At 40.2% G+C, this 21,911-nt stretch overlaps 1 protein-coding gene across 1 annotated transcript in view; it reads right to left on the bottom strand.

Moving 5' to 3' along the window:
- Positions 1–1,336: 1,336 nt before the first annotated feature.
- The window catches only part of znf827 (zinc finger protein 827), a 112,953-nt gene continuing 92,378 nt past the window's right edge, over positions 1,337–21,911 (bottom strand). Inside the window, 6 exon segments of the mRNA XM_061679290.1 lie at positions 1,337–7,121; positions 8,630–8,807; positions 10,000–10,212; positions 14,599–14,765; positions 16,474–16,651; positions 20,349–20,486. Coding sequence (XP_061535274.1) covers positions 6,407–7,121; positions 8,630–8,807; positions 10,000–10,212; positions 14,599–14,765; positions 16,474–16,651; positions 20,349–20,486 — 1,589 coding nt within the window. The 3' untranslated portion in view covers positions 1,337–6,406.

Raw genomic sequence — 21,911 nt, 5'->3', positions numbered from 1 at the left:
GCAAGGTGACATGCGGCTAAGTTGGAAAGACATGACTTGAACAGAGATGTGGCGGAAAAAACGTGACAACGAAACCGACCTTTACTTGAGCGCCTCGGTTGGTAGGTCCCGGTTAGATGACCAAACGGGTGCCTAAGTAAAGGTCAGAAAGAAAGGACTTGGGCCTGGACTCAAAGGGCTTAGAAAAAGAAAAACCCGACAAAAACTGACCGGAACTCGAAAAACGACAAGGATAAAATAAAATCAAAATCAAAATCTGTGTTATTCAACTAAATGCATGCCGTCTTCAAAATCAGAAAAATCTGAATCTGGAAAAATGTGTGGCGCTAAAATTGTAGGGCAGTGTGAATTACTAGGACGACTGGAAAACTGGTGAAACGGACCGAGCGGAAAGAACAACTGGGCTTACTCGAGGACGGTAGGTGCGGTCGGCATGCTGAGGGCGATGGGAGGCAGACTGGTGGCGTGCAGGGAGACGTCGTGTGCGTCCCGCTGGGTCCTCGGGTGGGGCGGCAGGCAGGTGTTCAGCGTGTACTCAAAAACTAATTCATTTTCAAAACAAAAGGCATGTACAAGCAAACAATAAATTAACAAAGTCAACAACAACAACAACAACAAAAAAGGTTCAAAGTCACAAAGAAACACGAGGAAACAAAACACTCACTGACATGACAGGACCGAAAACATGACGTACAGTATGATGACAACGCACCAACACAGACTGAAAGAAAGCAGGGAACTAAAAACAAAACAAATAGACAAGACCACCTCTAGCCACTCGACAAGTCAAGTGGCTAGAGGGAGCTTACTGGTACACGCAAGGGACTGGGCTGACGGAAACAAGTTGAAACGAAATCCTAACGAGCAAGACGACCTGATATCAAAGACCTTTACAAAGGACACAAGGAAAAACATGACACGGCATAAAACAAAAACTATATGCAATCAAAACAAAGTCGACAAAAACACAGATCATGACATTTAAAAAGAGTCATGGATATTCTCTCATTCCATTGCTCAAATGTGTTGAGGATATTAAGGCCTGGCTGCCTCTGAACTTTTGAAGTTGCAGTGACAAGACAAGAGGGGATGGTTTTGGGTTTTTCTGTGCCATGTACAGAAAAACCACTATTGTACTATTTCTGTACAATCCATTAAAAAGTCAATTACCCATGATATATCCCTTTGAAGACGTCTCCAACTACCGGAGACAAATTCCTCGTGCGTTTTTTGGACATACTTGGCAAATAGAGATGATTCTGATTATCAATACTAAAAGTAACTGGAGGATGTTAGAAAATATGAGTAAACAGAAGAGAAGACACAAAGACTTGGCAATATTCGATGTAAGCTTTACTTTCAAATCCTGTTACATTTATATCTGGCAAGTTGAACATAAAAAGAATACCAAAGGAAACAAATACAAAAAAAAAAAAGTACAAATGCTCTATTTACCAGTTATCTTCACAACCCTGTACAGCCTTAACCATGGAGTAATAACAATAATAATAATCATCATGTAAAAAAAGCTTTGTACAGCATATAGCAATTGTTACCAAAGCAGATGCGTTGGGTTGAGATTTTTTTTCTCTTGATGGTAAAAACGCTGAGATGCCAGTAAAGTCATGCTAACAGCAAGGGGAGTGGCAAGTGTTCATTCCAAAACCGATGACAACATATGCAATGCTCAAAGAAATGCTTATTATTATTATTATTACTACGTATTTTTTTTGGGGGGGGGAGACTTCGGAGGACATGATCTGTTTTTAGAATTGCAACTAGCGTCTAAAAGATGACACTGATAGAGAGTTGGCAAACAATAAAAAAACAAAACAGGACGTGACGGATTCCATCCTAACATCACATCCCGCGGCTATGTACGTTTTGGTCGAAAACAATTCTCATGCCCAATCTGGCATAATTTAACCTAGTAAAATAAAACAATACAAAACAATGATTGAAAAATGCATGTGTCATGTACAAAAGGACAAAAAAGTAGGGTAGAGGCAGAGTCCCTTTACAAATGAGGGATTCAGGCTGTGAAGGCCACATGATGAAAAAACAAACAAACATGTATCTCCGCATGTTAGGATACTTCTTACATTTCGTCAGGAAAACGCTCTCTTTGTCCAGTTTTGTAAAAAAAATAAAAAATAAATAAATAAACTTTTAAAGTCAAAAAATGTTTCTATTTTTTAATAAAAACAATCTTTGAAGTTTCAATAACTCCTATTTTTGGGGGTAAAATATTTTATTTGATGTTTAGATTTTTTTCAATTATCAAATAAAAAAACATGGCTAAACAAAAACTTTGATGTTTAGATAAATGAAAATCACAGACTGTGGAGATGCATGTTTTCACTGGACAACAAGCAACTTAATAACAGGTAAAGCTTTTCAAAAGTCTAATTGAATTTAAAAAAAAGCCCTGCTGCCCTATTCCATTCAGAACACGTCTGTCGAGTCTTATTGCAAAATAAAACTGCAACCCTGTGCAAAAAAGAAAACCCAAAACGATCAGAAATTTAGCCTGGGGGCCTTTTTAGCTCCCAGGAAGAGCGTCACCTCTATATCTCTAATTTACTCAATTTGTCTCCATTTAATGATATCCCCCGTGTGGGCGGAGCCTAATGGTGTCTTGATTTGTTTTCCCAGCCAGCAATTTTGAAGCTTTTTAAGTGCTTTTTCCTTAGACGTGTTAACAAAGTTAAGTGCAAATAGTTGATGTATTAGGGGTAGGGCAAATTTGTTACGATTAGAGATGGGCATGATAGTCGATTACAGGAGGTCTTCGGTTTATGACAGTCCCGACATGTTAGTGATAGACTACGCTGTGTTCCAACTTAAGTACAAATTTGGGTTTTCGTCACTGCTGTGGAAACAGAACTTCGTTGTACACTGAGGACACCCTGTAGATAGATACTGGTGGTGTTCCACAAGGCTCTATACTATGCTTTCAATAGGAACGCAACATACAAGAGATATTCAGTTTACGACAGTACTGACATACGTTTTGAGGCTAGCTCGGTTATCAATCAATTAATTTAATTAATCCATTTATTTAACCAGGTAAAAAAAAAAAAAAATCATTGAGATTTAAAACCACTTTACCAAGAGAGACCTGACCAAGAAGGCAGCACAAAATCAAATCCAACACAGATAAAATACAGGGTAAATACGAAGTTAGTGGGTACTTATTGTTTATAATTTGATGGTTTTATATTCATGGCCAATAAGTATTTTTTAATAGGCACCAGAAAACCTGCAACCCTAGTGAGCGTAAGCGGTTAAGAGAATGGATGGATTGATGGATGGATAACTTTACCGTGTTAGCCTAGGTTAGTGATAGACTAAGGTGTGTTCAGACTTCCGTACAAACAAGGGTTACGTTGCCACCATAGGAACTGAACTTCGTCATAAAACGAGGACCCCCTATAGATAGATACTGGTGTTCCACAAGACTCTTTACTAGGTCCATGCTACATCAATGTCAAAATTATCCACTGTTCCATTAGGAAAGATAGATACAGCGGTACTCGGTTTTAGGCGGTCCCGACATACGAGGTTACGCATGGTCCACAACAAACTAGTTTGCACAGCGGCATAGGAATACACGTGAAGGCATGCTCAGTTAGTGCTGTATTTCCTGTTTTGCATTGGATTGTTTTATACGTATGGCCTAGAAGTGTTTTTAAAACAAATTTTTACTGTAATCATGACTTTACCACTGCATTAGTGTGGGTTTGTAGACTACACTGTGTTCCAACTTGTGTACAAATATGGGGTTTGTCACCGCTGTACAAACAGAACTCAGTCATAAATCGAGGACTCCCTGTAGAGAGATACTGGTGGTGTTCAACAAGACAAGGTCCACTCTAAAAAAAATGACAAAATTACTTGCCGTTTCAATAGGAAAGCTAGATAAGATGCAAGAGATCCTCAGTTTACGACGGTACCTATTAGGTATATTAGGCCCACTCTACGTAAATTTCAAAATTACTTGGCAGTACGAAAGCTAGTTAAGAGCAGGGCAGTCCTTGGTTTACGAATGTACCAATATAAGGTTTTGAGGTTACAAATGTCACGCAACGAACTAGTTTGCACAGTGACATAGGAATACATTGTAACACGGCAAAAGAAGGCTCAGGATCAGTTAGTGCAATAGTTACTGTTTTATATTTGATTGTATTTTATTTATGGACTACAAGTGTTTTTCATTAAACTATTTACTGTCATTCTGACTTCACTATACAGACTTTCTAGGCGCAGCTGATGCGTCGAGGGGTCTTGTTTGGTGACCACTGCTTTTTGCAGAAGTGGTTCTGCTGACTTCATCCAGCCGTGATCTTCAACTCTTGGTGGAGTGATTCGCAGCCCAGTGTGACGCAGTTGCGATGAGAATCAGCACCTCCAAATCTGAGACCATGGTACTCAGTCAGAAAAGGGTGGAGTGCCCTCTCCATGTCGGGAATGAGATCCCGCCCCAAGTGGAGGAGTTCAAGTATCTTGGGGTCTCGTTCACAAGTGAGGGAAGAATGGAGCTGGAGATCGACAAGCGGATCCGTGAAGCGTCTGCAGTGATGCGGACTCTGTATCGGTCTGCCGTGGTGAAAAAGATTTACCGGTTGATCTACCTTCCTACCCTCACCAATGGCCATGAGCTGTGGATCATGACCAAAAGAACAAGATTGCGGATACAGGTGGCTGAAATTAGTTTCCTCTACAGGCTGTCCGGGCTCTCCCTTAGAGATAGGGTGAGAAGCTCGGTTATCCGGGAGGGAGCCGCTGCTCCTCTACACTGAGAGGAACCAGACAAGTTGGCTCGGGCATCTTGTTAGGATGCCTCGTTGGTGAGGTGTTCCTGGCACATCCCACCAGGAAGAGGCCCCGGGGACAACCCAAGACAAGCAGGAGAGACCGTCTCCCGGTTGGCCTGGGAACACCTTGGGATCACCCCGGAAGAGTTGGACGAAGTGGCTGGGGAGAGGGAAGTCTGGGCTTTCCTGCTAAAGCTAACCCCGTGACCCATCCCCGGATAAGGGGAATAAAATGGATGAATATGACTTTACTACTACGTTAGCATAACATAGCTTTACCTCTTGCGTACAAATATAAACTCCGTCGTAAAGCTAGGATCCCTGTACTTGATTGTTGAGGAGGCAAAATGGAGTGCACTAGTTCAAGGGTCCCCAACCTTTGTTCCGCAGTGGACCAGTTCATGCTCGTACATGTTTCGAGGACAGGCAACCTTTTGTCGACAAGGGAGTGGGGGATGCTGATTGACTTTTGGAAGCTAATCATCTATAAGGGTTGGGGCAGGGGAGTGCGGCCCGGCACTAAATGGCCAGTCCGTGGCCCGGTGGTCGTGGACCACTGCACTAGTTGACTATGACGTCAGGTCACGCCTACGTCCGCGATTATTCTGGCACGGAAACAGGAGTTCAGAACACACACATAAAAAAAAATAATAATAAAAAAAGTCAAATGCCCATCCCGTAGTTATTGTTTCTAGTGGAAGCCAAAGGATGGTCTATAGATGTAAGTAAAAACACATTTTATGATATCAAAGACTCATTAAAAAAAAAAGTAAAGTAAGTAAGTGTCTTTTTACCAGCACATAAGATGTCCCTGTTCACGCTTATTATTATTATTATTATTATTTGTACATCAACAAAAATACATTCATTAAAGTCATTTTGGAACAGTTTTTCTAGTTATTTAGCTTCTTTTTTGTACACAAAAATTACAAAAGCTCCAAAAAGCACCATTTGAATCGGCCCCGCGGCAACCGACCGAACTCCAGCCGGTCACCTCCGCTAACCTGTTAGCATGGTATACTGTATATAATTTTGTCGTTGGGGATTGGGTGAGTGCAAAAATTATCTTCAATTGGGATGTTTGTCAAATTTTAGATTTGATTCTCATAGCTTAGCAGGAAAAAAAAAAAAGAGGTGACGCCAGGCAGCAGCTAAGCATAACATGGTTTGACCATCATACAAAATAAAACGACAAAAATAAAAAAAAAGATGGGCAGGGGCTACAAAACTATGTACAAAATTGATAAATAAGTGCGTAGTTTGAGGCGTCTGCTTTGGAAACGAGCCTTTGTCCGTTTCATGGGTTCAGTCTGTATCGCACCGCCGAAAAAACAGACCAAAAACTCCATGTTAGCTTCCTAAGCTAGCTTGAAACACAGAAAGAGGCATGCTATCTTAATGCAGCTTGAAAACGAGCTAGAAAACTGGTAGCTTCCTGGGGCTAAGCGCTCGTCCCACGTAGCCGTCATAAAATTCAATCAACTTATAAGAAAAAAAGCAGCTTTTGGATATAAATGTTTGTTTTTGTTAGCATGTACAGCTCTTAAAAATGTTTGTGGTGGTCTGATTGGGATAAAAAACAAAACAAGTCAAACAGTCTCGGCCCGCTCCCTGAGTCCCAGGTAGGCCAGGAAGGAGTGTTTGTGGGAGGCGGGAGAGGGGGCGGCAGAGTGGGCAGTGGAGTGGGTGGCAGCCGGTAGGCGGGGCAGGGTGTGGAATGTGAAACTGTGGGTGAACAAGGTGCTGAGGGGGATCAGGTGCGCCCGCTCGCAGTTTCTGTACGGATCCACGTCGTCACCGCAGCCCGATGAGGACCGGCTGTTGGGGTGAGCCAGGCGAGGGCCGCCACCCAGGGTGCGGGTCAAGGCGACGGAGCGCAGCGCACGGGACGCGGAAAGACCGCCGAGTCCACCCGGCGTCTCCCGTCCCGTCCCGCAGTCTCCCTCCTCTGCCGCCTCCGCCCGGGAGGTCCGGGGGGTGGGCGGCGCGTGCTTGAGCCTCTTGTGCAGGTTGAGGTTGTCCTTGCGCTTGCAGCGGTACGGGCAGCGGTCGCAGTGGAACGGCCGTTCTCCCGTGTGCACGCGCACGTGCTCGATGAGCTTGTTGGCCGTCTTGGACAGGTAGCCGCAGCGCTCGCAGCGGTAGTGGTTGCCCAGGCGGTGGGCGCGTGCGTGGGCCTCCAGGGAGGAGCGGTCGGGCCACAGTCCCTGGCAGATGCGGCAACGGTGCTCTGTCTGGAGGTGCGTCTTCAGGTGGCACTCCATGGCCGCCGGACGACTGCTGGAGTAGATACAGAAGGGGCACCTGGATAGGGTGGTGTAAAAGGGTTGGGGGGTGGGAGACGAGAACAGTTGAAGACGGCGGGACCACCAGGGACGTGGCTGGATATTGATAGTGATGGAGAGGAGGGGCGTTGGTGAGGAATGGAGCAGCACTTACATTTTTAAATAGCACCTTTCATCTGCTCTGGGCCCCAAAGCGCCTCACAAACCCTGCAGAACAGAATCACAGGGTTTTTCCTGCATATGGAATTTGGAGGTGGCCGCCTCCGCATAATTTCAGGCGGCCTCTTGCTCTAAAACCTCTGACATCAAGACAACTGTTATTATTTGACCAGTGTTGGACTAAATTGGGTGTCATTTTTAACTGCAATTGCGGTTTTGAGGTAGAACGCCACAGCAATGCTGTATCAGTAACAGTTGGTAGTCGGACAACAAGGAGGAATACGACAGAAGAAGACCACAATGACGAAGAGGAAGACGGAAGAGAAGATGACAACGAAGACGACACCGAAGGAGACGACAAAGAGGAAACCAATGGAGAAGACGAAAACAAAGACGAAGAAGTCGATGACAGAGGAGACAAAGACAAAGAAGTCAATGAAGAAGACGACAATAAAGAAGAAGGTGAAGAAGAAGACAGATGAAAAAAGCCATAAAGAAGGTGCAAACAGCAGATTTTCTTTCCTAATCCAAATGCGTTCGACAATTTTATGATAAAAAATATTGTTTCAGGGCATAAAGGTGAAGCGAGTGTATGTGTGAGCACGTCTAAAGTTACATTAACACAAAGCCGACGTTAGAAACCAAGTTTGCATTACATCTGTTCCTTTTTATTTAATAAACCAAGATTGTCATTAATTTGTTTTAATAAATCTACTTTGCTGTTACTTTGACTCAATAAACTAGGATTGCAGTTGTTTGTCATAATTTTGTATGAATAAATAGCCGTTACATCTGTTTTAATGAACCAATTTTTTTGTAACTTTGGTGTGAGAAACAAAGTCGGCATTACTTTCTTTTTCAAGTTTGATGTTTGTTTTACCAAGCCAAGTTTGCAATAACGGTTTTAATAAAACAAATTGCCATAAGAGTTTTTTTTAATAAACAAATTATTGATCTAATAAATCAAGTTCGCTCTAACTGTTTTAATACAGCAAAGTTCAGCATTGCTGAGTTCTGCGCATGCTTCGGCGGGAGTTCATGACAGTCACAAACAGAATTGTGATACAGCTGTAAAGCATCAATTACATTTTGTACTATGTGATAGCTAGGACTACACACTCTTGTGAATAGCTATGTTAGCATTGACACTAGCTTTGTAGCTTATGTCAGTCACTGCCAGTGCAAATAGACCATCACATGAGACCACAATGATTCAATTAGCTTTTTCTTTGGCTTTTCGCCAACATGACATGAATCAGTGAGTGCAAACAATCCCTCAGTGTGTCTTTGTGTGGTGGCGTGATGGGTGAGGGCGGGGGGAGGACGGGCGGAGTTTAGGAAAGGTGTGACTGTACTTGCTTTCCTTACTTGAGTCCTCCGGTGGGGATGCTGTGACACTTCTTGTGCTCCAGCAGCTGCTCTGGAGTCTTCAGGAACTTGTGGCACACGTCGCACTCGAACATGCGCGCGATCAGGTGGATCTGCACGTGGCGCTCATACATGCTGCGCGTCTTGCACACGAACGTGCAGAACACGCACTCGAAGCCTGGAGAGAGGGAGGCAAAAGTTGACGGCGGTCGTTACTTTGTACAGATATTCCCCCAATTTGTGATCAACTGTAACAAGGTTCATAAGGCCTAACCCCCCTGATGAGGCTCTCTCCAGTGGCATTAATGATAAAGACAACTTGAATGACAAAGAAGGATGGTTCGTAAAAGAACCAAAAAAAAAAAGCAACTCTGAAGGGGTATGATGCCTTTGTGTTCGGCAGATTAAGCAATAGCAGAAAAATCCCATGTATACGAAAATGTAATTTGCATCTCCAGAAAAATGTTACAAACCATGAAACTTCATTTTGGACGGTAACGACATTTTGGCATTAAAAATAATAAGTTATTATTATTTTCTGTGATAAAAGAATTATGACCTTTGAACATCTCCCAATAAAATACTATCAGTAAAATTAATTGATTTTCAAAAGGAAATTCAGTGGGCCATGTTATTGATAAAATTATATGAAACTGACCCTTATGTGCATTTTTCTGTAATCTGTGACGTCGCTACTGTACATCGCACAACAGCGATTAAAATTTGGAATCGCCGCAAAACCAGTGGCCGAACTAATTACAGGAACCCGCACACTGTTCAGTAAGGAGTCCAGTAGGATTTTGCCGCTTTAGACATACACTGGTACCTTGACTTATCAGTTTAATTTGTTCCGTGACCAAGCTTGTAGCTCAGTTTACTCATCAAATGATTTATCAACTCTGAAATGACATTAACCCGATTCATTTTTTATGTTACGCGTTTTTAATAAAGAAAAATAGTACTGTATGGTATAAAACAAAAGAGTGTAAAGAGATGTAAAGAATGTAAAGCGCCACCTTCAACGTCTGTGGGGCATTACTTTTTTTTTTTTTTTTGGAACTTCTCTCAAGCTGCACCGTATCTGAAGCTTGCTCATAACTCAGAATTAGGCTCGCAATCAAGCGATAGCTCGTCACGAAAATCTTGCAAGTTAGGGCACTCGTACGCCACGGTGCCAATGTAAATGCTTTAGGGTCTTTGTATACAACAGCAAAGAAAGATTTTATTTACCAGACATGTTTCAGCTGAACACAACAAGGCACGTACCTCAAAATTCTTACTTGTGGAAGTAGGAAAATGTCCAAATGTTAATATGTTCAAAATGTTCATAAGTAGGGAAGTAACGTGTATTTACACTTCAAACCTTTTACCTTTATCGGATTTATCCTCCGTGCCCGAGCCCGAGCGGCTCCCGGAGCTGGATTGGCTGCTGGCCGAGGAGGGCGGGGCCAGCAGACTCTTGAGCTCTTCGCCGCTGGTGTGCGTGAGGTCGCCGCCCTCCGAGCTGTTGAGCGAGTCGCTGAGCGCCGACAGAGATGACGACGTGCTCTTGGTTTCACTCAGGGGACTCCTCGAGTTCAGGCCTGGAACGTTACAAGACGAGAACGGGGACAGGAAGTCAGATACCAAAAATTTATAGATGCAAATTGGCAATAAAGCTAACATTCCTTTTGAGTAATATCATGCTCAGTCAAAAGTGCAATGAACCGATGCTATGAATTTTCTTTGTACCTTTGTTTTAATAATTGTTTAACATTGTTTGAATAAAGTTTGCCTTAACTTTGTTTTAATAAACAAAGTTCAAAGCAACTTTCTTTAAGTAAACGTTTTCTGTTACAAATAAGGTTTGATGTTTGTTTTATTAATCCAGATTACCAGTACCTTTGTTTTGACAGACCAAGTTGGCCATACATTTGTTTTGAATGAAGTTTACCATAACTTTGTCTGAATAAACCAAGTTCATTGTCACTTTGATTTACTCAAACAAGTTGGCCATTACTTTGTTTTAATAAACAAATTTGGCCATTATTTTGTTTTTCCTTAATCTTGTTTTAATAGTAAAAGAATCTTGTTTTAAGAGACAAACCTAACTCTGTTTTACCAACTAAGTTTGGTGTAACTTCGTTTCAATAAACAAGTTTGGTGTAACTTTGTTTTAATGACAACATTTTACAATTACTTAAAGGTCCCATATTTTACCAAATCAACTTTTTCTAGTATTTGGAATGTTATATTGGCTCTATGGTGCCTCAGTAAACATGTGAAATATGAATTAAAATCGTCCACGGATTCCAGAGTTCCAGACGTTTTTCTGCCGAGAGGCCTGAAATCAGGTCATTCGAGTTTATCTACGTCACTAGCGAAGATATCTTCCTCCCCTTTCCATTCCTGAGCCAGCGCTGTCAACATAACCATCACGTGGGCTCTCACAAGTAGTGAAGGTGGGGTCTTCTACACAGAGCCAACCAATCAGCGGAAAATGGGGCGGTCTTAGCCAAATATGGACAAAGAGGATATAAAACTGGGTCTAACTTCCCGCATATCAGATGGTGGCCGTTAAATGACAACAATAAAATTACAATATCGGCAAAAAATGCCACGTTATGTCATAGATATGCTTAAGCATTAACTGCACACAATCTGTGATTCCCAACCAGTGCGCTGTGAGAGATAATCAGGTGGGTCACGGAAAGCTAGTCAATTTCACGTAATTGGTCCAAAAATATGTATTAAATACTGTATCTTTGTTCATCTATCTATGCCAGTGACATATAGTGACTGGAAGAACAATTAAATGCTCTTCCAATAGATGGCAGAGTGTACATAATTGACCTTTGCACTCATTTGTGGCATTTTTTGTTTTGTGGAGTCCAATGTCTGTGGCTCAGTTGCTAGAGCCAGTCGGTCAGCCAGTGACCGAAGGGTTGCCGGTTGGAATCTTGGCTCCAACTGTCCCATGACGAAGAGCCCCTGGGCAAGACACTGAACCCTAATTTGCTCCCAGTGGTCTTGGCAGCGCCTTGTGTGGCAGCAGCCGCCCATGGGTGTGTGAATGTGAAACTTTGTAAAGCGCACTGTTATGGTGCAGATAAAGCGCAATATAGAATAAGTGCAGTCCCTCAAACATTTAATGTCACATATGCATCTTCTTGGCTCAATAAACGTTGGGAAACACTGCAGTAGATAATGATTATAAGAGTCACTGTGCTGTGTATTTTATTGTACCATGCAGAACTTTGTCGTCATCAGACAGTGACCACATGAATAACCTCAGTTTTATCCTTCATGTATACACAAAAACACACATAGCTGTGCCTGAGGGCCCCCCCATTGCTGGCAGACAAATCAAGAAGCGGCGTGGTATTATTGATCCACGTCTTCCATTCACCAGGAAGCGAGAGCGAGGGAATTAGAAGTGGAGGGAGATGCCGAGGGACAGAGCGTCACGGGCGAAGGAGCTAAGATGGCGGAGGCGCGCTTCAACAAAGGACATTCGTCAAAGATGTCGGCGATGGGGAAGCAGTGCGCCCTCCTGCCGAGTTGGGCGGCGTACACTTGAGTTGGAACTCTGCGGGGGGCCTGGTCAAGCTCCTTGAACTGCGAACAAGCTGCTGAGCTCAGCCACTCTGGTCTGTATCCACGCAGTCAACACGGGAGAGCTATACTCTGTCAGAGACTAAACGGTGGCGTGTAAATAAAGATTTGCACTCTGTTGTGTTTAGTGACTTCCATCACAAGTAGGGAGCTACACTAACTTTTCCACTGGTAGCACTGGTGCGACCAACTGAGAAAAGGCTTAAAGCAGGGGTGGGCAAACCTTTGTGATTTCGAAATTGGACAGATGGTCCAGGTCATTGGTAGATGAGAAAGGGGGAGAAAAAAACAAAACAAACAAACAAAAAAAACAATAAAATGCTTATTGTAATAATACATTCACAACTATGTTTTAATTTTTAATATTTGTAATCATAATTATTGAATCAAATACTCAAAAATGTAAAAAAAAAAAATAAGTCTATTTCACAATGTGTTATTTGGAATAGATTTTATTGATAATAAATGAAACATTTACTAAAAAAACAGATTCTACTAATATTTTTTATTTACAATTATTACATCTTCCAATTATTTAATGATAAATGAACGAAAACAATCTATAAAAATGAGTAACTACATTTTAACTAACAAATTTTAGGAAAAATATCCAAATTAATGCAACAAGAGTTTATTCTAGTAGAACAATGCTCATTTTTATTTTACAATTTATAAATCAATGAATTATAATTTAACCAACCAATTTTTAATACAATATTTTCAATATTACAATAAATCAATATAAATACATTAGTTAATAAAAATCAATGCAAAATGTTAAGTGTACAGTATGTTTTATTATTTACAGTAATTAAATTAACCCATTATTTAATGAGATATATGAATTAAAAAAATTTGAAAATAATGCAAGAAATAAGAGTTCATCTGAGTGATGAAATAATTACTGTTCATGTTTTAATTGTATTTTTAACCAATGTTTAATTCAATAAAACATGCTAAAGGTACTGTATGTATAATTTCTTTAAAATTTTACTTCAAAAACATTGTAATTTACAATAAATAAATTAACCAATTATGTAATGGATAAATACATTTATAAAAATGAATAAACACATTTGAATTAACCAATTTTAGAAGGAAAAAAATGTAACAGTTGAGGCACACTGAAAATATTGCAGGACTGTTGATAATATAAATGCGCAGTGGGCCGGATGTGACGGGCCATACTTTGACCACCGTAAAGCAGACGCTCCAATTGATTTCTTCCATCACCCCAGGCCCGATAAGGGCCAGCCTTCTCAGATAAATGAGGCCACTGTGGCCTCTGAAGACCCTCTTCATGTTGCCAATCCCGCACGCACACACTCAATAAGCGCACACACACGCTTAGAGAAAGAGAGGAAGAGCCAAACATCAGCAATAAAAGTTGTTTTCGGACAAAAACGCTTGCCATCTTTCAGCAAAGGATCACATGAGCAGGTTTAAAAGATTAAACAGAAAAACGCCCCCCCCCAAAAAACATCTACTGGAGTCCATAAAAGAGGCAAATTAAACAATTTAGCTTTGTTTTGATAAACCAAGTTCAGACTTTTATTACATATACATACATATTACATATAGTTCGCTGTTTGACATTACTTTGTTTTATAAACAAAGTATGCCCCGGTTTTGTTTTGATAAACCAAGTTTACAGTAACTTTGTTTAAATAAAGCAGGTTGACTGTAACTTTGGTATAATGAACCAAGTTAACCGTAAATTTGTTTTGCTAAACCAAGTACGGCGTAACTTTGTTTATAAACCGAGTTTGATGTAACCTTGTTTAAGTAATCCCAGTTCACGGTAACATGGTTTTAATAAACGAAGTTCACAGTAACTGTTTCAATAAATCAAGTTCAATAGATCTTTGTTTTAATCAACTAAGTTCACCGTTACTTTGTTTTAAAAGCCAAGTTCACCATATATTTGTTTTAATAAACCAAGTTTACTGTTACTTTGTTTGACCAAATTCACTGTAACTTTAATCTAATCAACCAAGTTCATACTACTTTGTTTAAAAAAAAAAAAGTTTGATGATGTAACTTAGTTTTAGTAAACCAAGTTCGCTGTTACTTTGTTTTTCATCAACCAAGTTAACCGTAACTGTGTTTTAATAAACCAAGTAACACGCAACTTTGTCTGCTACATTTCCTGATCAATGGGGTATTTTGAAATTTTTGGGAACTGGGATCCTCAACAAATTAACTTTGAATCTATCTTAGATCCTGCATTGCACAGCGTCTCCTGGTGCCACCACAAGAACTGTTTCTGCCTACACTGGCAATGTAATCTCACAGACGTTGAAAGTCAGCCTTTTTAAGTCAGACAGCTGCCATTTTGAGAGCGATACGGACAAGTAGATTACAAATGTGGGTACCTGCGTGTCCGGTGCTTATATGGCTCTTCATGTCCCCCTCCTCCATGCACACAAAGTCGCAGATGCTGCAGCAGAGCGAGAACATCCACTGCTCCTTGTCCACATGGAGCGACATGTGGCCCACGAACTGGGCGTTGAGCTCCGTCTGGAAGCCGCAAACATGGCAGCTGCAAGAGAGCGCGAGAGCAAAAGAGGGAGATGCGACGTGTCAACCAACGCCAGCATGCATTTGCTAAGTGGCGCAGCTTGGCTTCCTTTGAGAGCTTTGATGCAGATTAGTCCAATGATGGCTTCATTACTTTCCCTCACACATCCTAGCCACCAAAAGCAATGGGAAGTAATTTCACTTGAAAAACTGGGAGCCATGACGCCCGTCTTTATGCTAAGCTAACCTAATGTCTCTTGGCAGCACAATCATGCGTACTGATGAGTAAACTATTTTTATTACTGATAAATCGAGAACATTATTAATTGGTTTGGAGCCAGAGTACAAGGAAATCCTGCAAAAGGTGTCCCTAAATGTTTAGTGCCAGCCAGAGCTAAAGAGAGGAATTCAATTATCATTATCATCATTTATATATTGTATTTTACATTACATTCATTATGGGGACGATCTTAAATGTTTTTTTTTTTTTTGTATCCTGCACATAGCATACTCAAATGTTTAGTGTCAGAACAGATATTCAATGAAGAAGCTATAATTACTAATTAATTAAATAAGTAGTGAATTTTTTATTCACTACTTATTTGATCTGGTGTCAGAACATGAACTGGAACAGGAGGAATTGGATATGTATTTTAATTATTTATCTATAAGTATTATATTATAGATTAAAATAACCTTGAAATTGTCCATCCTTATTATGTTTTAATAGTCTTATTAACTACTTGTTGTTTTATTTATTTTTTCATCCATCCATTTTCTACCGCTTATCCGGGTCGCGGGGCCAGTAGCTTTAGCAGGGACGCCCAGACTTCCCTTATTTTATTTTTTCATGTTTTAGTTTAATAACTGTTTTGTTTATTAAAAAATATTTTTTTGCCCACTTGTCCCCTTAAAAGATATACTTAAATGTAAACAATCAGACTGGAAACGCTAAAGTCGAACGACTGTACAACTCAGACTAACAAAAACTTCAGCAAATCTTATGAAACCCGTTAGATTTTTTTGGGGGAACCTATACTCTGTTAAAAACTCACTTACTCGCCGTTTCTGTGCTCAGGCTAAAGCAATAAGTGTTTTTGTTTTCATTTTATGGCACCTAAACCTTTTTGGGTGGGGGTGGGTGGGGGCATGAATTACTCACAGATTTTCGCTATTCACAGCAGGGCTTGGTCCCTATTCCCCACAAATAGTGGAGGAACAATGTATACAACATTCATTTTTAGACTTCTCAGCTAAGATTTATTTATTTTTTTAAATCCACTTTTTGACCTTTGTGGTTCCACTGTATAAAAATAGTAAGGGATAATCCATTTATTCTTCTATTTGAATGATTAGCTCTTCAAGTATCATCATAATGACCCACATTAAGGTGCAGTAGCTTAGTACGTGTTCAGAAAAAAAGAAAAAAAGAAGAAATGTTTTATTCCTAAAGACTATATTTAATATTATTGTAAGCCACTGATACAAAAAAACTGTACTTAAATAATGATTCAATTACAATCTATTGTACAGAAAATTTTAATTGTACCTAAATGTTTAAAAACAAAAATTTTGAAAGATTAAATGCAAATATATTGAACTTAAAAGTTAAATATAACTGAACTGCACTTGGGCAGTGATTATTTCTGGTACCACTTTTGTACCAACGTACCACAGTTTGAGAATGACTGGACTGTCAACATTTCGACTTAATGGACATGAATGATCACCTGTAGTAGTAGGCGCAGTTCTTGCGCTCGGCGGCGTCGGTGGCGGCGGCGACGGCGCTGACGATCTGCTCGGCGTCCGTGTTTACCAGCTTAACAGAGTGGATGGTCAGGTGCTGATTGAGGTTGGCCCTGCACTTGGCGGCATAGGGGCACAGGTGACACTTGTACTTCCTCTCTTCTGCCACGAAAACACAGACACACACATTAGCTCACATTATGTCGCACTCTTAGATCTAATTACTCAGCCCTGCCTCACCTTCACTAAACCCGGGGTCAATTTAATCCTAAGAGGACAGTAAAATGTGCATGAGGTACTTTGACAACAGCACCTGAAACATAATTGAACCCTGTTGATGCATACCAGATACCCTCAAACACTGTAGTCAGGACGAGGCGTTTATTTTCGAAGGAAGCATCCATTTGAGAGGGGGTCTTTGTTTTTGGACAAATGCTCGCACAAAGAGGCAAGTGCCCAGCCCAGCCCAGTGCTGTGTCCAAGAGAATCAAGTAAATTTTATTCATATAACTCTTCTCACGGACTCACAGTGCTAACATGGATAAAATACAGTCAGTTAAAAAAGATAACGAGATTGGTATTGGCACTTGATGTAGACTGTAGGCCTGTGTGTAGTTTCTTTGTCGTATGTCTTGTTTACCTGATTGTATGAAGCGTTGTCGTTGCGTAAAAGCACAAACAGTTGTGACAAATTTGATGTTTGAGACTTTTGTACTGCAGCTGTTCGGGTTTGCACTTGCTGCACGGCACTAAGAACACACACTTGTGACTTTTGTTTGTCATATGTTTTGTGATATTTGTTTGCAGGATGCCGTATCCTTATGTGAAAGTGCATTCAGTTGCGACAAGATTTGTTTGACACTTTTGCGATGTGTGGATACAGGTTTGCAGGTTTTGCACTTGCTGAATGGCCAAAAGACCACGTGCATGTGTATTTTTGGGTTTTAGTGATTGCGAAACCAAATCAGGAGCCCCTTTTACACAGAATTGTTTGCACCTTTTTTCCAGACGAGCGGAGCCGCCTGTTTGTAAGAGTATTCCATAATGTGAGACCGGGTGAAGTCTGACACCCAACACTTCTCCGCTCTGTTGCGTTGCTGCATATTTCGAGTTTGCACTTGCTGCACAGCTGCAAGACCATGCTTGCGTTTATTTTGTTAATTGCTACCTACGGTGGAAACAATGACGCAAATCAGGAGCCCCTTTCATAGGGATAGACCGATTTTTAAAAAATCTTTAAAAAAAAAAAAAATAAATCCAATGGCGGGTAAGAGATCAGTTTTGAACTTCTGGGGCTATTAATTTATTTAAAATTTCAATTAACTTTTTATAAGCGATGCTGCTGACCCTGGGAACTTCCTGCACTTTTAGTTTTAACTTAGTTATATTGAAATCTGAATATTGAAAACTTTATTTACTGTGGAAAACTTTACGAAGCTATTTTTAAGTTTGCATTTAACTTTAGAAGACATTTTTTGTTAGAATCTTAAAACAAAGATGTTCATCATTTTCTTGTCATGGGCCACATCGTAGTTACAGTATGGTTTCCCTCAGAAGGCAGTTATGACTGTAAACCCATAAACAGTAAATGTATGGTCATCTCATATTATGAGATACAACAAATGGATGGATAACTAGTTTCCAAACCAGAAGCCATTAAATAAATTGTTTGTTCAACTATTTATTAATGTATTTTAAGAGGGCTTGGTAACAAGAAATGCTTGCAATATTTCAACATTATTAAATGTGAAGACGATTTTGGCATTTTAGCAAGAAACATTAAGTGAACGCATATGATTTGCTTTCACGGGACACATAAAATGATGTGGCAGGCCAGATATGGTCCCCAGGCCTTGAGTTTGATAGTTAGCTAAAAAAAAACAAGTGGAGTGGAAGGACAATATCAGTTGGTGGCAGTAATGCGCCATTACGCTGCCAATAGATCCCACAGAAGAAGAAGAAAAAGGAAGGATGTAGAAAAAGGAAGGAGGCAGAACAGATTTATTGCATTGCCATTCATTACAATAGGGAAAGATGGTTTGAGATACAAGTGTTTTGCAATATGTGCGTGGTCATGGAACAAATAGAAATCGTATCTCAAGGCACCATTGTACTTGCATGGTTCCTTCTTTTTTTTTTTTTTTTCCCCAGAGGAAGAAGGAGCCACCTGTGAGCAAGGGAATGCCGTAATGCCGGGACCGCGGTGTCAATCTCAAAACTGTGAGGCAGATGGGCTAATCACTAGTTCACTATGCTACCTGGCAACTAATTAATATTCTTTTTTTTTTTTTTTTTTAAATCAACATACCAACACATCATTTCTTTGTTGAAACATGCACACACACAGTTCATTTGCCCGAAGGACACGAAGCCAGGCAACCTTTATGTCGTTGGGGAGACCAAAAAGACCACCACGGTGACATATGCCCCAACTTCTGCTCTCTGTGGTGTGGCCAAGCTGTTCGCAGCCAACACGCTCAGATGGTGTTCGCGTGTGTGCGTGTGTGTTTGTGTGCGAGCATGTCCAATTGTGTCTGGGGCCATTTTCTACACCAGTCTCAATTTGTGCTCTCTGAGATAAGGAGAGCTATGATATCCCAACACCACAAACTGACGACACCGTACCTCCCCTCCTGATTGGGACACATTCATTTCCCCTCTGCTTTTAATTGGCTTTCAAGTGAAATTCCACAAGCGGGAAAAGAAGAAGCAACAAGAGAGAGTCGATGGAGGATGTGGGATGGGGACACGGGAAGCTAGGAATTCTGTGTCTGTGTGCGCGTGTGTATGCATCGTTCAAATGGGGTAATGAGAAGGGGCACTTTTCCCGGTGAGACTCATCATGGTTATAATCTCTTTAGGGTAATCTAGTCTAGTCAACCTCATTTACCAATGCTCGTGTGTGTGTGTTTTATGACTTTAAATAACAATTATTTTCATGATCGATTAATCTGGAGATTATTCCCCCCCCCACCCCATTACCCATTATTCAAAAACAGGATTTTATTTCAAATTGACAGTGCATAAAACGCACAAACTTTGATATAAAAAATATTATTATGAATCAGTTACTGGTTTGGTCCGTGACATGTCAGAAAGTAGGCAAAATGTTGATCGTTGTTTTCCAAAATAAAAGCAGATGTTTGCAAATGTCTTATTTTGATTGTACACAAAGATAATCAGACAATATTTCCTGTTGAGAGGCTAAAATTCAGAGGATTTTGACAATTTTACGTTAAACATCTCTAAATGATTAATGGATTCTAAAAATAGTTGTTGACTAATTAAAAAATGTATTAGTTGATGATTAATCTGTTGTTGCACCTCTAGTGTGTGTGTGTATGAAACGGTTTACTGATAAATTGTGATACAATTTCAATTGGTTAACATTACCATTAAAAATGGTAATTATCATCAATACCAAGAGCTCTGAGGCTCCTCTTTAAACTGACGTGCTCAGTTAGCGTAACAACATAAGCGATAGCATCCACAGCTAATAGGAAAACTGTGCTTAAATAATGATTCAATTAAAATATAATGCTTAATGATTGAGTATTTTAGAAATTTCCACTTTTAAACGAGCTTTCTTGCACTGTACCATTTTTATCTTTATATATATATATATATTTTTTTCTCTTTGTTTTTAAATGTTTTGAGCTGTCTTTTATTTTCTGTCTTTATATTTTAAATGCTTTTAATCATGCAAATCACATTGCGTTACCTTGTGTAGGAAATACACTATATAAATACATTTGCTTTGCTAATGCAAATAAAAGTGAAACAAAATCCTGTACATTAAAACACGTGATTATTTTTGTCACAATAATGGTGAAATGGAATGTTTACATTTTTGTGTTACCTGTGTGTAGGGCCAGGTGCCGCGATAGTGTCTGTTGCCTCCCAAACACTTTCCCGCAGACGGGACATGGGAAGAGCTGCTCGTTTAGCCGCCACTGGGAGATCCCATTGCCTGGTTCACATTCGTCCTTTTCAGAGTCTGCAACACACACAAAAGGACAGCCATCATTCACTGCACTGATGCCACCTACAGTTTGAGGCTGTCACTCCAGAGACAGATGCATTTCAAACCTTCCTGTTATGTTGACTATCAAATTCCATCCATCCATTTTCTGAACCGCTTCTCCTCACTAGGGCCGCGGGCGTGCTGGAGCCTATATCCCAGCTGTCATCGGGCAGGAGGCGGGGTTAAGTTTATTTCTCTCTAATATTTTTATTTTTTTATTTTTTGTAGCTTTCATCTATTTATATTCGATTATTTATTACTGACATGAAAATGTTAAATTTTCTTTAATACAAGTGTATTTTGTCCTACTTGTTTGTATATAATTGTATTTTTTGCTAATATTTGTGTATTTTTCATTTAATACAGTATTTCATGTTTTGTCTTATATTTTGCTTTTTTATTGTATTTTCTTTGATCATACGTTTTCTAATTGTATGTTATTTCATCTAATACGTTCTCATATTTTTTAAACATTGTTTTATTTGTATTAATCTAATATGTTAATTAAATATTTGTGATAATTTCGTCCAATATTTGTGTATTTTTCATCTAATATTTTTGGGGTCATATTTCCTATTATTTATTGTATTTTTTTTAAAAACAAATATTAGTTTATTTTACATATTATGCCGATTTTTGTTTTCTTTTTCTTTTTTTTTTCCCAATCTGGTATTTTCCCCAGCCCTTCTAATGGGTCTAAGCCCATAACGCCATTAGCCTCACAGGTGAGAAGAGAGGCACGTTCTAGTCACGTCAGGTGACGACAAGCCAGCCAAACTTGGGAGTCAGCCACCTGACAAAAAGCAAGCCCATTAAGCCAATTAGGTCACGCTGTGGGCCTTCAAGTTTCTAATTGTCTAATTAGTTCCTAGTTAGAGGTACACCGACAAGAAATGCAGGATTGTGGTTTATTTGTGATGTATTTTTTGTTTATAGTTATGAAGTTTAAGTTCTTTATTTGTATTTTCATTACTTTTCATGAAATATTCTTCTTGTATTTTGTATGATTTAAAAAAATATTTTGTTGATTTTTTGGGGCATATTTTAATATCTTGGCATATTTCCCAGTATGCCGGCACGGTGAGCTACTGGTGAGCACATCTGCCTCACAGTTCTGGGGACCGGGGTTCCAATCCCGGCGCCGCCTGTGTGGAGTTTGCATATTCTCAAAGTGCCTGGGTGGGTTTTCTCGGGGCACTCCGGTTTCCTCCCACATCCCAAAAACATGCGTGGTAGGTTGATTGAAGACTCTAAATTGCCCGTAGGTGTGTGCGAATGATTGTTTGTTTCTATGTGCCCTGCGATTGGCTGGCGACTGGTTCAGGGTGTACCCCGCCTCCCGCCCGAAGATAGCTGGGATAGGCTCCAGCAGCCCGCGACCCTAGTGAGGATAAGCGG

This window comes from Phycodurus eques, chromosome 6 (assembly GCF_024500275.1).
Source record: "Phycodurus eques isolate BA_2022a chromosome 6, UOR_Pequ_1.1, whole genome shotgun sequence".
Lineage (NCBI taxonomy): Eukaryota > Metazoa > Chordata > Actinopteri > Syngnathiformes > Syngnathidae > Phycodurus > Phycodurus eques.
This window is presented reverse-complemented; position numbering and strand designations above follow the sequence as displayed.